This window comes from Quercus suber, unplaced genomic scaffold, assembly GCF_002906115.3.
Source record: "Quercus suber isolate HL8 unplaced genomic scaffold, Cork oak 2.0 scaffold_161, whole genome shotgun sequence".
NCBI lineage: Eukaryota > Viridiplantae > Streptophyta > Magnoliopsida > Fagales > Fagaceae > Quercus > Quercus suber.
The window spans coordinates 60,161-75,191 of record NW_027069622.1 but is presented as its reverse complement, the minus strand read 5'-3'; the positions used below and the strand labels follow the sequence as shown (position 1 = coordinate 75,191).

Genomic DNA, 15,031 nt, shown 5'->3' with positions numbered 1-15,031 from the left:
TTTTAATAAAACCACCATAAAAATAATTATCACGCACAACGCGCGGATTCGCGGCTAGTGTTGTTTAAAAACTGAAAATGGTTGTTTGAAAACGCAAACCAAACACAGAATTTGTATTCCACATTTTTGCCCACACCATGTTACTGTTGTAAACTTTGACACCATTAATCCTGCAATATTTGGATTCTAGGATTTAATTACATGATTGTTGGTGATTAGGATGCTACTATAACAAATTTGACAACATCCACATGCTTGAAGATTGCTTGTGCATATATATTGTTATGGCTACCTCAATGCAATAATTTCGAGAAGAATTGGTCAAAAGAATAATTTTATTTATGTTAATTGGACATTGTCTTCTGAACAAAAACTATGCATGATTCGAAGTGAAATTAGCTAGATGGAAGAGTGCAACAAATCAGCTTGTGAAGATAACAGGGCATAGACGGCATTTTAAAATTTTATTTAGTGACAATTCTAAACAGTATCGTTACCAAAAGATCTCTTATGAGGCGAAGACACAATTGTAAGGGTAACATAGATGGTCACCAGCTCACCACGCAGAGCTATTTGCCTCTCCAACATAGTTATTAAGGTGCAAATTATTATAGTAAATAAAAAAAGTGATGTCAATGGTATGTGATGAGAACTAGTACAAGCTTACCAACTTAAAAGTTGCCAATTTTTGTGCAACAAGCATAATATTTGCATACTATGTTTTTTTTTTTTTTTTTTTTTAATTAAGTATTGTTCGCTTTGGAATTTTTGTTTGGGATGGGCAAGGTCGACCCTTACTCCCACCCGCACAAATTTGCTCAATTCCACATCAGGGAAAGACGTCTCCCACCCTTGCCTTATAAGCCTTGAGGCTAAGGAATGGTGTACCATAATGTGTGACCCTTCCTTAGGCTCAAGGCTTATAAGGCAAAGGTGGAAGACGTCTCTTCCCGATATGGGATTAAGAAAATTCGTACGGGTGGGAGCAAAGGTCGACCCTGCCCATCCCAAAGTGAACAATACATGATTGGGGCCAAGACTGAGTTTCCCCCCACAAATACAAAGATACTTTTACCCAACTAATTTTTTTATGAAATAACCAATCTGAAAATTTCAGATTTTTTAAAATTATTTGTTAGAGATGTTTTTATTTATTTCTCATTTCATATAATATTTTGAGATTTATGTGATGACAAATGGTGGGAGACGGCCTTTTCACTTTATCAGTATCATATTCAAAAGCACATTAATCAACATAATGGGAAAACATCCTCACATATTAAGTTGATGCATAAAATAATACCTATACGTTTACTGGTAACAAAGATCAAATTTCCATGTGTGTACTTATAATAAGTGAGTCTCATTATTTTTTATGCAAACTCAAATGACTAGATTTGAATAGAAGCCTTAAAACTTAATACTATGCAACTAGAAAATGGCTTTTGTTTAAGGTTGAAAACATATATCTAGCTTTTAGTTGTTTAAAATAAAATAACGGCATTATAACCTCAGAAATTTGAGTTTAAGGATTGAAGTTATCACTTGAACTAAAAAGAGCTGTATAGCTTGATGCAGATCTCATAGAAAAGAAAGACTGTAAAACAAATTGTCATAACAGACTGAATAGTGAATAGCTAAAGATATCCGTCTGACAGTATTTTATTGTAATGCAAGAAAGAAATTGCAACCAAACAAAACATCACCAAATTCAAGTACTTCCTCCCAACCACTATCCATCAAACAGTGCTTTATTGTAATGCTAATAAGAAATAGCAACAAAACAAAAACAACATCATCAAATTCAAGTACTTCCTCCAAACCACTAACTGTAAACTCAAACCATCAGACTCAAATTGGAAAACAAATGATAAGTTTCACACTTTTCTTGCTTGGATTCCAAACTTTCACCCATGGCTTAAGTCATATTTCTGGAATCACACTGTCCATATAAAAAGCAAGATTAATGTCCAAGAACATGGCCTCTTCTCACCCTTGTGGCGCCCAAATGTTGAAACACTTGGCTTATAAGTGCGAAGAATTTTCAAAATTCCAGGACAAAGAAAGACGGTACATAAAGGTCTATGTTAAGTAGCATTAATATACCTGGACACAAAATTCATCTATTACCAGAGATCATCAAGTTCCTCATCATGCATGATTAGGGTCTTTTGAAAGATCAAATAATTCTTCTATTTCTCCTCGTTAAGACCCAAAAAAAGTCATGTCATTTTGGCTCCTGTGGTGGTTGAGGTGGTGGAGGTAGTGGCTGATATGGTTGCTGCAGAAATGGTTGTTGCTGCTGCCGCAGAAATGGTTGCTGCTGCAGAAATGGTTGCTGCTGCTGCAGAAATGGTTGTTGCTGCTGCTGCAGGAATGGTTGTTGCTGCTGCAGAAATTGTTGTTGCTGCTGCAGGTGTTCTTGTTGTGTGTTATCACTCAGAAAGCCAATATTATGCACACCAAAAGGATCCGTGTTCCTGCTGACGGTCTCTTCACCACTAGAATTTCCGATCTGGACAAAGCCTGCTAACTCATTGCTAATGATCCAACTTCCAACATGACTAGAATTAGGAAAAGTATAACCTAGCTGACTGACTGGTGGAGTCAATTGCCCATACATAGGATTGGATGGATTACTACAACTTGAGTCTATGTAATTAGGAACATGTGCGGAACCAACAAAGGGCATGTAGATGTGACCACTTAAATTCCTCTGCAAACCATTTCCAAGCACTGGTTGATATGATGTTGATGCGGATTGCTGATTTGAAAATTGAAGTCCATGTAAATTGAATGCTGATGAAGGATAGTATGATCCAAGGCCTGAGTCTACATAATTAGGAAAATGTGCAGAACCAAGAAAGGGCATGTACATGTGACTACTTAAATTCCTCCGCAAATCATTTCCAAACTCTGGTTGATATGATGTAGATGCGGCATACTGATTTGGAAATTGAAGAAGTCCATGTAAATTGAATGCTGGTGAAGGATAGTGTGATCCAAGGCTTGAGTTTACATAATTAGGAAAATGTGCGGAACCAAGAAAGGGCGTGTACATGTGACTACTTAAATTCCTCCGCAAATCATTTCCAAACTCTGGTTGACATGATGTTGATACAGATTGCTGATTTGAAAATTGATGAAGTCCATGTAAACTGACAGATGATGAAGGATAGTATGGTCCAAGGCTTGATCCAGTAGATTCTCCAATCATGGTCTTTTGAATTGCATCTTGTTGACATTTCAAGGGGAGATGATATCTCTGCAATGGTAACATTTATAGTAAGTTCTTTTGAGTCACAACTGACACCATTGTGCCATTACCAGATCTGTACACATACGGAAAAAATTGGAGTACAGAGCAAAACATTTCTTGATACCTATCTAAAACAAAAGATGGAATTCAGGAAATTCAGAAGTCACTGTGAAAAATTAACTGTGCTGCAACTAAGTTTCATTTAGAAATCTAGGATATTTTTTCCTTTTTTTGCTCAGCATGGCAAATTGGGATTCAATTATTACTATTTCTTGCCATATTGAAATACCAGCGTATGTCAAAAGGGTGCTTATATATTTTCATAGAGATACCTCTCAATTCAAGAACAAATTTTGAAAAGATTGCATTTCCTTTCAAAATACAAACCTGTAAATGGCTTGAAATATTTTCCCTTTTCAGTCCCGGGGCATTCATATGCTGAATTATCTTCTTTGGATGAGCTGCTAAATCAAGACAGGAATCATGTACCATAATTATGAAGAGTGGAGACAGTACCAAATAGGATAAATTTTCACCAGCAAACTATAATTAAGAAAATGCTTACTGTCAATGCCTAATACATTAAAAGCTTGTGGGAATCTGTTGTGTAACTCATTATTCCAAACTAAATTTGGCTTCTTTAGGACTGATGAATCATAATTCTCTTCCTCCTCATCTTTGTTCGTCTCTTCTGGTGCTTTTCTTTTGGCCTTTTGGTGGCTTTCTTCCTTTTTATTCTCAAATGGCTGATTCACTGATTCCTCAGATAATGCCCATTGACCACTGCTTATTCTAGCAGCAGCTAAGGTTTTGTCACTTTTCTTCATGAGTGCAAACTGCCAAAGGTTTTTCATGTCATTCAAAGTGATTGGTTTCACGAGATGCAACACAGCACCTTTAAACAGGCTGCCTAACATGGCTTTCTCACTATCATCAGCTGACATAACTGCATTAGGAATAAAAGACAGATAGTGTCAGAGAGAAGAAACCACCCATTGAGAACATTTTGTGGTAAAAGAAAACAAAAGAAAAAACCGAATCTGGAGTGATACTTACTAATGACTGGCAATTTAGACATTTCTCGCATTCTCTCTAGGAACTCATATTTATCCATGTCAGGCAAATGAGCCTCTGTCAGAACAAGCTGAAGATCATCTTTCTCCCGTGCAATTGCCAATGCATCAGAGCCTTGCTTAGCAGTCACAACTGGTGGTGAAATGATTAGGAACATCCAGAAAATAATTCTAGCAAAATGTTAGTCCCAGATGCTAACAAAGAAGACATAGGAAAAGACAAGATAAAGAAAGTTTCAAAAGTTCTGAGGAGCTTGTGGTTGAAACGATTGTAATCTCCAACAACTACATTGAGCATATTAGTCCTGAAGGATATAATACATATCTGTCTCTCTAAATTATGAGAATATATGATGTTTTCTTCAAATAGGGCTGTAACATGTCAATGTTCATCACAATAGCAAAAGGGAAGCAATGAATACATCATAATTGCAGGGTTGGCTTTGGGTCTAGGCTTATTAGGGGGAAAAAGCGCTAATATTCCAAAGTTTGAGATAATTGGTCTTCCAAAGAGGGAGAAAAAAACATAATTGGCTTGTATGCTTTCTCCTCCACCCAAAGAAAGCTCACAAAATTGTCAGCCATTAGAAATCCAACCCAATTGAAACCCTAGTTGTTTCACACACACAAAAAAAATGTTGATCAATTTTCCTAACAGCTTGAGACTTCAAGTTTTCTAAACTAGTTTCTCACAAAGTAAATTATTAACATTAGCCACTCAATCTCCCACATAACCACACATCAAACAATCTCTCTCTCTCTCTCTCTCTCTCTCTCTCTCAACACCATTATCAAAATTGGAAATTAAATTTCAGCTTTCCTTCACCATGTATCGCCTCTACCTAAGATAAAGTAGAACTTACTTTTTTAAAAATAAAAATAATAAAATTTGCTATCTTTTTGTTAAATTCTACGTCTGAATCATAAAATTTGATTCTCTATACAAAATTAATCTTGATTTAGTTAGTTCTAATTCATCAATATGTGTCTAATTCGTTTTTGGTTGGACAGATTGAGGTTATTAGGTGATTCTATACTCTATAGTTAGCTAAAGTTGTGATAGTGCCTTTGATCACTTAGATTCTATTGATCTATGTCTTAAAATTTATTTTATTCTTGTCAAATTATAATTTAACATTGTAGATAGTGATCTTCTTATTTGAAAATATTTTTCAATAATAATTGACTACTAGAAAATATCAATTTAGATATGAGAAACTTTTGAAATGAAAAGTGGGATTGAAAGAAAAATATAGAAAAACTAATTGAATCTTAGATAGAAATTTCATGTAAAAAAAATACCTAGTACAAAAACTAAATTATTAATTCTGTTTATCAAATAGCACGAAGAATTTTTAAATAAACAATTTGAAAGAAGAATGAATTTTAAATAAAAAATTAATAATAGAAAAGTGAAATAGATATTATTAAAATATTATTTCATATTAAAAAAAGATCCCATTGAAAATTGTCGCCTTAGGTTTCAAACAGTGTCGAGTCGGCCTTGCATATTTGCTATACATTTTTAATTAATTAGTGAATATTGATTATAAATCATCTGGAAAGAGAGAGAGAGAGAGAACCCCCCCCAAAAAAAAAAAACCACTATTATATCTTAATTAGGATCTCAGAAAAACAAGAAAAATCCCAAAAAGCATATAAAAATAACAACAAAAAGAAAGAATTGTTTCTTCCTATTATAATCTCTATTGATTACCTTTGTAACCAAATCTATAGAGCATTTTTGATATGATGGTGAGACAAGTAGAATCGCCGTCCACAACCAAAATGCTGACATCCCTAGGCAATGAACTGGAATTGCGGATAGGTTCAACTGAGATGCTCTTCTCACGGTTCATGTTGGTTATGCTATAAAAGACAAAATGAAGCTCCGAGATGGGGAAAATATTTGGTTAGAGCACTAACAATGTCAAGAGTGAGAGAGAAAGAGAGAGAGAGAGAGATGCTTATACCACATGCTTATATGGTGTATATTGAGATTCATACAATTCTAACTCAAAAGGAAGTCTCTGACAAACTGTTTATTTTTACAATTGGCTAGTGCTAGTGCTAGTGCTATTGCATGGCGCTTATATTGGCCAGCAATTGCAATTATAAACTAGAAACTCATTAGTCAAGCAATATTTCTTCTGTAATGTAAATTTGCAAAGCAACAAAGTAAAAGAGTTGGTAATTGATTTGAGCACCCTAAGCTTTTCAACTCTTTTGAAAAGTTGGAAGCAGGAGCACACAGTAAAGTCCAGAGAATATTTAGCATGTCATTTATCAAAATGAAATTTGCCACATATAAAGAGAGAGTCAAGTTCAATACTGAGCTTCCTTGTAAAAAATTTAGAAATTTTGTACATACAACATATATTAAAAACGTATTAATAAGGTTAATTACTTTCACAGATTTGTTGTGCTACATTTATAAAAAAGCCTTAATAAGGCTACCTTACTTTAAAAGATTTATTTCATTTAATATTATAATCTTGACTTGTTCAATTAGAGTAATTCATGTTGCTCTTTGTTGTTAGAGGTCTCAAAACCTATTTACTGTCATAGACTTGAAAAAGTAAGTAAATTTAGCTAACTTATTATTAAATCCAATTTAAGTTTCACAGTTTAATCCAGGGGGCTCCACACCTAGCATATCGAGGGGCATTGCAAGTTACATGACTCCATGATTTTCCAATTAGTATTTTTTAAACTCTGCTGATGATCACTTGATTGTTGCATGCATCAATATCAAACACATATACTAGGATCTCCCATAACCACAGGATTTACTTATGGTCTCATATTTGGAGCCCAACATATCATTTCTCAAAATAAATTCTTATAATATTCCTGAATATCCTAGTTAGTTTGTCCGGTGTCAATTTCCGGAACAAGCTGCTGTTCATTTGTTACATGATTTATTTAAAACTGCCTGCATTCCTTTGCATAGTTGAGTTATCAGCAGCAGATAGGAATATAATTGAGAATGGGTGGATGAACAAAAAAGGCTACATTTTATGATCTGGCAGATACCATCATGCCTAATCAATCTCAAAGTGCTTGTATAAAATCTTCATATTTGATTTTCCGATTTCTACTACATCAATTATGATTGATTAGGCTCTGACACGGATACTATAATAAAAGAATTCTTGTTTGTATTCCTGTACAAATTTTCAAGTTTTGAAAATTTATTTAGTAACACATCAAAACTATATCGTTACGAAAAGATATTACTGAGGCGTAGATGCAGTTGCAAGGGTGACAGATGGTCACCATGCAGAGCCATTGGCCTCAACAACAGAGTTGCTACCAAAAATGCGTTGTTATGGCATAAAAACATTTTATAAAATAATTTTATTGTTCATTTCATGTTTTCCTAGTCTGAATTATTCTGAGAATGACAGTATTGCCTTGAAAGTTTTGAAAAGATTCCAGATTTGTCAAAATTTTGGAAATTATTTGTTTGAGATGATTTTTATAGTAATTTTTATGTCATATAATGTTTTGAGATTAACATGATGACAAACTGCAGAAGACAAATTTTCACTTTATCAATATCATATTCAAAAACATTAATCAACAAAATGGGAGAACATCCTCACATAATTAATATGATGCATAATTAATTCCTAGATGTTTTCTTGTAATAAAGATCAAATTTCTATATGCATAATTATAATAAGTGAGCCTCATTAATTTTAAATTAGACTCAAATGACTAACTTTGAGTACCACTTCAAGCTTTAGAACCTACAAACCTTGCAATTAGAAAATAACTTTTGTTTAAGCAATAAAGAATATATCTAGCTTAGAATTATGGCTTAATGATTAATCACACCTAATCAATATCAAAGTGCTTGTATAAAATCTTCATATTTGATTTTCCAATTTCTACTACATCAGTTATGATTGATTAGGCTCTGACACAAACAGATACCGTAATAAAAGAATGCTTGTTTGTATTCCTGTACAAATTTTCAACTTTTGAAAATATATTTAGTGACACGTCAAAACTATATCGTTACGAAAAGATATAACTGAGATGTAGATGCAGTTGCAAGGGTGACAGATGGTCACCATGCAGAGCCATTGGCCTCGGCAACAGAGTTGTTCCCAAAAATGTGTTGTTATGGGATAAAAACATCTCCTAAAATGATTATATTGCTCATTTCATGTTTGCCTAGTCTGCATTATTATGTGGAGAAATGACAGTATTGCCTTGAAAGTTTTGAAAATATTCCAGATTTGTCAAAATTTTGGAAATTATTTGTTTGAGATGGTTTTTAAAGTAATTTTCATGTCATCTAATGTTTTGAGATTAACATGATGACAAACTGCAGAAGGCAACTTTCCCCTTTATCAAATCATATTCAAAAGCATTAATCAACAAAATGGGAGAACATCCTCACATAATTAATATGATGCATAATATAATACCTAGATGTTATCTTGCAATAAAGATCAAATTTCTATATGTGTAATTATAATAAGTGAGCCTCATTAATTTTAAATTAGACTCAAATGACTAACTTTGAATAACACTTCAAGCTTTAGAACCTACAAACCTTGCAACTAGAAAACAACTTTTGTTTAAGCTTTAAAGAATATATCTAGCTTGTTAGAATTATGGCTGAATGATTAAATTCACCATTTTCTAACAAGTTAAGCTTTTAGGATAATCAATAATTTATCATAGTACCAAAGTAAGAGATCCCATTTGGCCCCACTAATTAAGGGGGAGTTTAGGCCCACACATGAGGGGAAGTGTTAGAATTGTAGTAGAAAATGAAGACAGTCTAACCCAAATTGTCATGATAGACTGAATAGTGAATAGACAATGATATTCATCAAACAGTGTTTTATTGCAATGCAAGTAAGATATAGCAACCAAAGAAAAACAACATCATCAAATTCAACTACGTCCTCCAAACCAATATCCGTCAAACAGTGTTTTATTATAATGCAACTAAGAAAAAACAACTAAACAAAAACAACATCATCAAATTCAAGTACTTCCTCCAAACCACTAAGAGTGAACTCAAACCTTCAGACTAAAATTGAAAAACAAATGTAAGTTTTACACCTTTTGTGCTTGGATTCCAAACTTTCACCCAATGCTTAAGCCATAACTCTGGAAGCTCAATGGTCCATGTAAATAGTGATGTCAATGTCCATGTACATGGCCTCTTCTCACCCTTGATGCCTAAACATTTAAAAACATGGTTTATAAGTGTGAATTTTCAAAATGCCAGGAAAAAGAAAAAAGGTACATAAATTTCAACATTAAGTAGCACTAATATACCTGGACACAAAACTTGTCGATTGCCAAAGATTGTCAAGGTCCTCATCATTGAACATATTATTAGGGTCTTTCAAAAGATCAAATAATTCATCAATTTCTCCTCTTTCAACCCCAAAAATGTCATGGTTTTCTGGCTCCTGTGGTGGTTGTGGTGGTGGAGGAAGTGGCTGATATGGTTGCTGCAGCTGTTCTTGTTGTGTGGTATCACTCAGAAAACCAATATGATCCACACCAAAAGGATCCATGTTCCCGCTGAGGGTCTCCTCACCACTAGAATTTCCTATCTGGAAAAAGCCTGCTAACTCATTGCTAGTGATCCAGCTTCCAACATAACTAGAATCAGGATAAGTAGAATCTAGCTGATTCACTGGAGGAGTCAATTGCCCATACGTAGGATTGGATGGATCACTACAACTTGAGTCTATGTAATTAGGAAAATCTGCAGAGCCACGAAAGGGCATGTGCATTTGACTACTTAAATTCCTCTGTACATCATTTCCTAATTCTGGTTGATTTGATGTGGCTGAGGATTGCTGATTTGAAACTTGAAGAAATCCTTGTAAATTGAATGTTGATGAAGGATAGTATGATGTAAGGCTTGATCCAGTAGGATCTCTTATCATTGTCTTTTGGATTGCATCTTGCTCCTGTTTCAAGGAGAGACGATATTTCTGCAATAGTAACATTTATGACAAGTTTTTTTCAGTCACAATTGACATCATTATGCCATCACAAGATCGGTACATCTACAGAAAAAAAAAATTTGGAGTATGGACCAAAATATTTCTTGATAACGCTCTAAAACAAAAGCTGGAATTCAGGAAAATTCAGAAGTCATGGTGAAAAAGTAATTGTGCTTCAGCTAAGTTTCATTTGGAAAATTAATATATATTTTTCCCTTTTTTGCTTGGCATTGCAAATTGGGATTCAAGTATTACTACTTCTTGCCATATGGGAACCCCAGCTCATATCAAAAGGGTGCTTTTAGATTTTTATAAAGATACCAATTACATCAAGAACAGACTTTTGAAAAGATTGCACTTCCTTATAAAAGACATACCTGTAAATGGCTTGAAATATTCTCCTTTTTCAGTCCTGGCGTATTCATATACTTAAGTATCTTCTTTGGATGAGCTCCTAAATCAAGACAGGAATCAGCCACCATAATTATGAAGAGTAGAAACAGTATTAAATAGGATAAACTTCCACCATCAAACTAGAATTAAGAAATGCATACTGTATTGAAGCCAAAAATAAAAAGAAAAAGAAATGCTTACTGTCAATGCCTAGTACTTTTATAGCTTGCAGGAATCTGTCATGTAGCTCATTAGTCCAAGTTAGCTTTGGCTTCTTTAGGATTGATGAATCATAATTCTCTTCCTCCTCGTCTTTTTCCGTCTCTTCCAGTGCTATTCTTTTGGCCTTTTGGAGGCTTTGCTTCCTTCTATTCTCAAATGATTGACTCTCTGTATCCTCATCTGATGCACTCTCATCAGATGATTCCCCTTGAACACTACTTACTCCATCAGCAACTAGTGTTTTCTCACCATTCTTCATGAATGCAAACTGCCATAGGTTTTTCATGTCGTTCAAAGTAATTGGTTTTATGAGATATAATGCAGCACCTTTAAACAAGCTGCCTAACACGGTATTTTCATTATCATCAGCTGACATAACTACATTAGGTATAAAAGATCAATACTGTCAGACAGATGGAACCACGCCTTTGATAACATTTTATGGTCAAAGAAAACAAGAGAAAAAGCTTAATCTGAAGTGAGACTTACTAACAACGGGCAATTTGGACATTTCTCCCATTCTCTCTAGGAACTCATATTTATCCATGTCAGGCAAATGAGCTTCTGCCAGAACAAGTTGAAGATCATCTTCCTCCCGTGCAATTGCCAAAGCATCAGAGGCTCGTTTAGCAGTCACAACTGGTGGTAAAATGTATTAGGATTATTTAGAAAATAACTCTAGTGAAATGTCAGTCCTAGATGCTACTTAAGTTTGATAGTGCTTTGTGCTCATTTGGGAGATCTTATTTTCATTGGTTTATCGGGCTTAAAAAATAAGTTGGCAAAAGTACAGTTTTACCTTTAAAAAAATAGAATTTTAAAAAATTGTACATAAACTAAATAAGCCGAATAAGCTGGAAACAAGCTTTGACAAAATGAGAGGTTACAAAGAAGACAGAGGAAAAGATGAGATAAATAACATCTTAAAGTTATGAGGAACTTGTGGTAGAAATGGTTGTAAATTCCTTGGGAGCCAAATCGAGCATATTAGCCTAGAAGGATATAATACATATCTGTCTCTCAGAATTACGAAAAGATATGATGTTTTCTTTAGGCAATGATGTAACATCTCGATGTTCATCACCATTACAAAAAAAGGAGCAACAAATACATATATTTGGAGGGCCAACTTTAGGCCTAGGCCTGAGACACCTCATTAGAAAAAGGCCCCAAAATTTTTAAATTGGGGGATAATTGGTTTTCCATGGGGATTGGGAGAAACCTTGATTGTTTCGCAAAAAAAAAATGATGCAAGTGTGCCGAATGCCAAATCATCATTAATGATCAATTTCCCCCAATGGCTTGAAACTTCAATTTTTGTAAATCAATTCATGGTAGATTTAACATTAGTCACCTAATTTCCTACATAACCACACATCAAACAATCTCTCTCTCTCTCTCTCTCTCTCTCTCTCTCTCTCACACACACACACACACACGCGCGCGCACATCACCAATATTGAAATTGAAAATCAGATTCAGTTTTCCTTCACCATGCATTGCCTTACCCAAGATATAATAAATTTTCATCTCTTTTTGTTAAATTTTAGGCCCGAACCTTGATATTTGATTTTCTATATGAAATTAATCTTGGTTTGGTTACTATTAATTCATCAAGTTATGTGTTTAATTTGTTTTTGCTAGGACAGTTTAAAGTTACTAGGTGATTCCATTCTTAACTGAAGTTGCAATAGCACCTTTCATAAATTAGATTCTATTTTTTTCGCTTTAAAATTTATTTAATTCTTGTCATATTGTAATTTTATATTGTAGATAGTGTTTCTTTTATTTCTAGATATTTTTTAATTATAAATGTCTAATATAAATATCAATTTGTTTTTTATAATAAATAAATATTAAAAAAAAAAGCCTTAGATCCAAATTTTTAGGAGTCGGCTATGGGGTCCTCAACAAATTAGTTAAAGTCAGTCACATGTATTTTTTTACTCTATTCTATTTGGTTCAAAGTTATACTCTATGTTACTTCCACATTTCCCAAATTTGGATATAAAAGAAATTTTTTTATAAGTGAGGGGTAGAGAGAAGAATAGAAAATTTAATTAAATCCTGAAGAAATTTCAATCAATAAAAACATAATTAGTAATTTGGCATCTCAAAAAGTGAGCACGGATGTTATAGAAAGTGAAATAAATATTATTTTATTTATATTGAAAGATAAAAAGATCCCACTTAAAATTTTTTGTCTTAGATCTCAAACAGTGTTGGGCTGGCGCTACATATCTATGCATTTTTCTTTGATTAGTCTAAAAACTAATACTACTAAATGAAATATATCTACTCGTCCCTCCTCCCCCCAGCCCAAAAATACTAACAATTTATAGACTATCCCACAAACATACAAAAATAACAACAAAAAAAAAGATTTGTCTCTTTCTATTATAATCTCTTCTGATTACCTTTGTAACCAAATCTACAAAGCATTTCGGATATGATGGTGAGATATGTAGGATCACAATCCACAACCAAAATGCTGACACCTTTAGGCAATGAACTGGAATTTCTGATAGATTCAATTGAGATGCTCTTCTCACTGTTCATGCTGGTTACGCTTTAAGACAAGGTAAAACTCAGAGATGAAGAAGATATTTGTTTTGAGCACAAACAATTTCAAGAGAGAGAGAGAGATGCTTATACTGTATTTCTTATATAGTGTATACTGTGATGCATACTACTTTTAAAGGAAATTTATGTCAAACTCACTTACTTTTTACCGTTTGCTAGTGCTGTTGCTATCACGTGGTGATTATATTGTCCAGCAACTGCAATTGTAAACAAGAAACTCATCATCAATCAAGATTTCTTCTGTAAAGTAATTTTGCCAAGCAACAAAGTAAAAGAGTTGGTAATTGATTTGAGCAACCATAGCTTTTCAACTCTTCTGAAATGTTGGAAGTGTACAGGAAGGTCAAAAGAAAATTTAGCATGTCATTTATCAAATTAAAAACTGCCATATATAAAGAGGGAGTCAAGATCATTAATGAGCTTCCATTTAAGAAAATTGTAGAAATTTTGGACATACAACAACAAGAAGCCGTAATCCCAAATTTTTGGGGTTGAATGCTCCAATGAGTATCTGTATTGAATTCATTCATATTAAAGAGAGAAAATTTTACACTAGCCTTCAACCAACCACGACCCCCCTCCTTTTCTTGGGCTTGGGACTAGCAGTGAACAAATATAGAAACACTAAGCACAGACACATACAGAGTTAAGGATAGCAACCTACAAAGAGAAAAAATTGCTTTATATAGTGACTAAATTTTGGACATATAACATAACCTTAATAAGGTTACCTTACTTTTAAAGGTTTGTTTTGTTTACATATATTAAAAAAACCATAATCAGGTTACCTTAGTTTTAAAGATGTGTTTCATTTAATATTATAACCTTGACTTGGTCAACTAGAGTTAATTCAGGATGCTCTTTGTTGTTTCAAAACCTAATTAAGAGTCAAAGACTTGAAAAAGAATAGTAAATTTAGTTAACCTTATTATTAAATCCAATTTAACTTTCATGTTTTAATCCATGGGGTTCCTCACCTAGCGTATCAAGCGCCATTGCAAGTTACTTAACTCCATGAAATTTTCCAACTTGTACTATTTAACATATGCTGATGATCCCATGAGTGTTGCATGCATCAATTTCAAACACATATGCTAGGATCTCCCATAATCATAGGATTTATTAATGTTCTCATATTTGGAGCCCAAAACACCTTAAATTTCTCGAAACACTTTCTTATAATATTCCTAAATATCTTTTTTTTTTGAGGTAGAGTTTCAACCTAGAGCATCCGTTCTTGATAATTACCCTTTATCATCAAACCAAGACACCAATTGGTTTTTTATGTAAGCGGAGATAAAACCCCAAATCTCTTATTCAACGATAAGAGATGAATAAGAGACTTTACCAGTTAAACTAAATATCCTTTTTAGTTTTTCCATTGTCAATTTCCAGAAAAAGGTGCTGTTCATTTAATGGCTGTCTGCATTACTTTGCATAGCAATCAATAAGACAACAACAAATAGGTATATAATAGAGATGGGGTGGATGAATGAAGAAGGCTACATTTT

At 33.6% G+C, this 15,031-nt stretch overlaps 2 protein-coding genes across 4 annotated transcripts; both read right to left on the bottom strand.

Annotated features, from left to right (window-relative positions):
- Positions 1-1,545: 1,545 nt before the first annotated feature.
- Positions 1,546-9,802, bottom strand: LOC112025360 (two-component response regulator ORR24). 3 transcript variants are annotated; one of them, XM_065777661.1, is made up of 6 exons: positions 9,640-9,802; positions 9,421-9,540; positions 4,316-4,465; positions 3,825-4,205; positions 3,647-3,723; positions 1,546-3,265 (listed from the first exon to the last, which is right to left on the bottom strand). In XM_065777661.1, exons 1-6 carry the CDS (start codon positions 9,686-9,688, stop codon positions 2,228-2,230), a joined length of 1,815 nt encoding a protein of 604 aa, XP_065633733.1. In that variant the 5' UTR covers positions 9,689-9,802; the 3' UTR covers positions 1,546-2,227. The 3 variants fall into 3 exon arrangements, with proteins under 3 accessions (XP_065633733.1, XP_065633734.1, XP_065633735.1); XM_065777662.1 differs by having other exon boundaries at positions 3,647-3,720; XM_065777663.1 differs by lacking the exon at positions 9,640-9,802 and having other exon boundaries at positions 6,050-9,515.
- LOC112025362 (two-component response regulator ARR2) lies at positions 9,760-13,496 on the bottom strand. Its single transcript, XM_065777641.1, has 6 exons — positions 13,355-13,496; positions 11,427-11,576; positions 10,917-11,315; positions 10,700-10,776; positions 9,872-10,310; positions 9,760-9,824 (listed from the first exon to the last, which is right to left on the bottom strand). Exons 1-6 carry the CDS (start codon positions 13,494-13,496, stop codon positions 9,760-9,762), a joined length of 1,272 nt encoding a protein of 423 aa, XP_065633713.1.
- Positions 13,497-15,031: the final 1,535 nt, after the last annotated feature.

Bases quoted from the DNA above. Each gene is read 5' to 3' on its own strand.
- LOC112025360 (XM_065777661.1), bottom strand. From the start codon at position 9,688: ATGATGAGGACCTTGACAATCTTTGGCAATCGACAAGTTTTGTGTCCA. The intron at 9,541-9,639 runs GTATATTAGTGC...TTAAATGTTTAG, and splicing joins TCGACAAGTTTTGTGTCCAG to GCATCAAGGGTGAGAAGAGG. The intron at 4,466-9,420 runs GTGTAAAACTTA...TTTCACCACCAG, and splicing joins TTGGAATCCAAGCACAAAAG to TTGTGACTGCTAAGCAAGGC.
- LOC112025362 (XM_065777641.1), bottom strand. From the start codon at position 13,496: ATGAACAGTGAGAAGAGCATCTCAATTGAATCTATCAGAAATTCCAGT. The intron at 11,316-11,426 runs GTAAGTCTCACT...TACCTAATGTAG, and splicing joins GTCCAAATTGCCCGTTGTTA to TTATGTCAGCTGATGATAAT. The intron at 10,777-10,916 runs GTAAGCATTTCT...GTCTTGATTTAG, and splicing joins AAAAGTACTAGGCATTGACA to GAGCTCATCCAAAGAAGATA.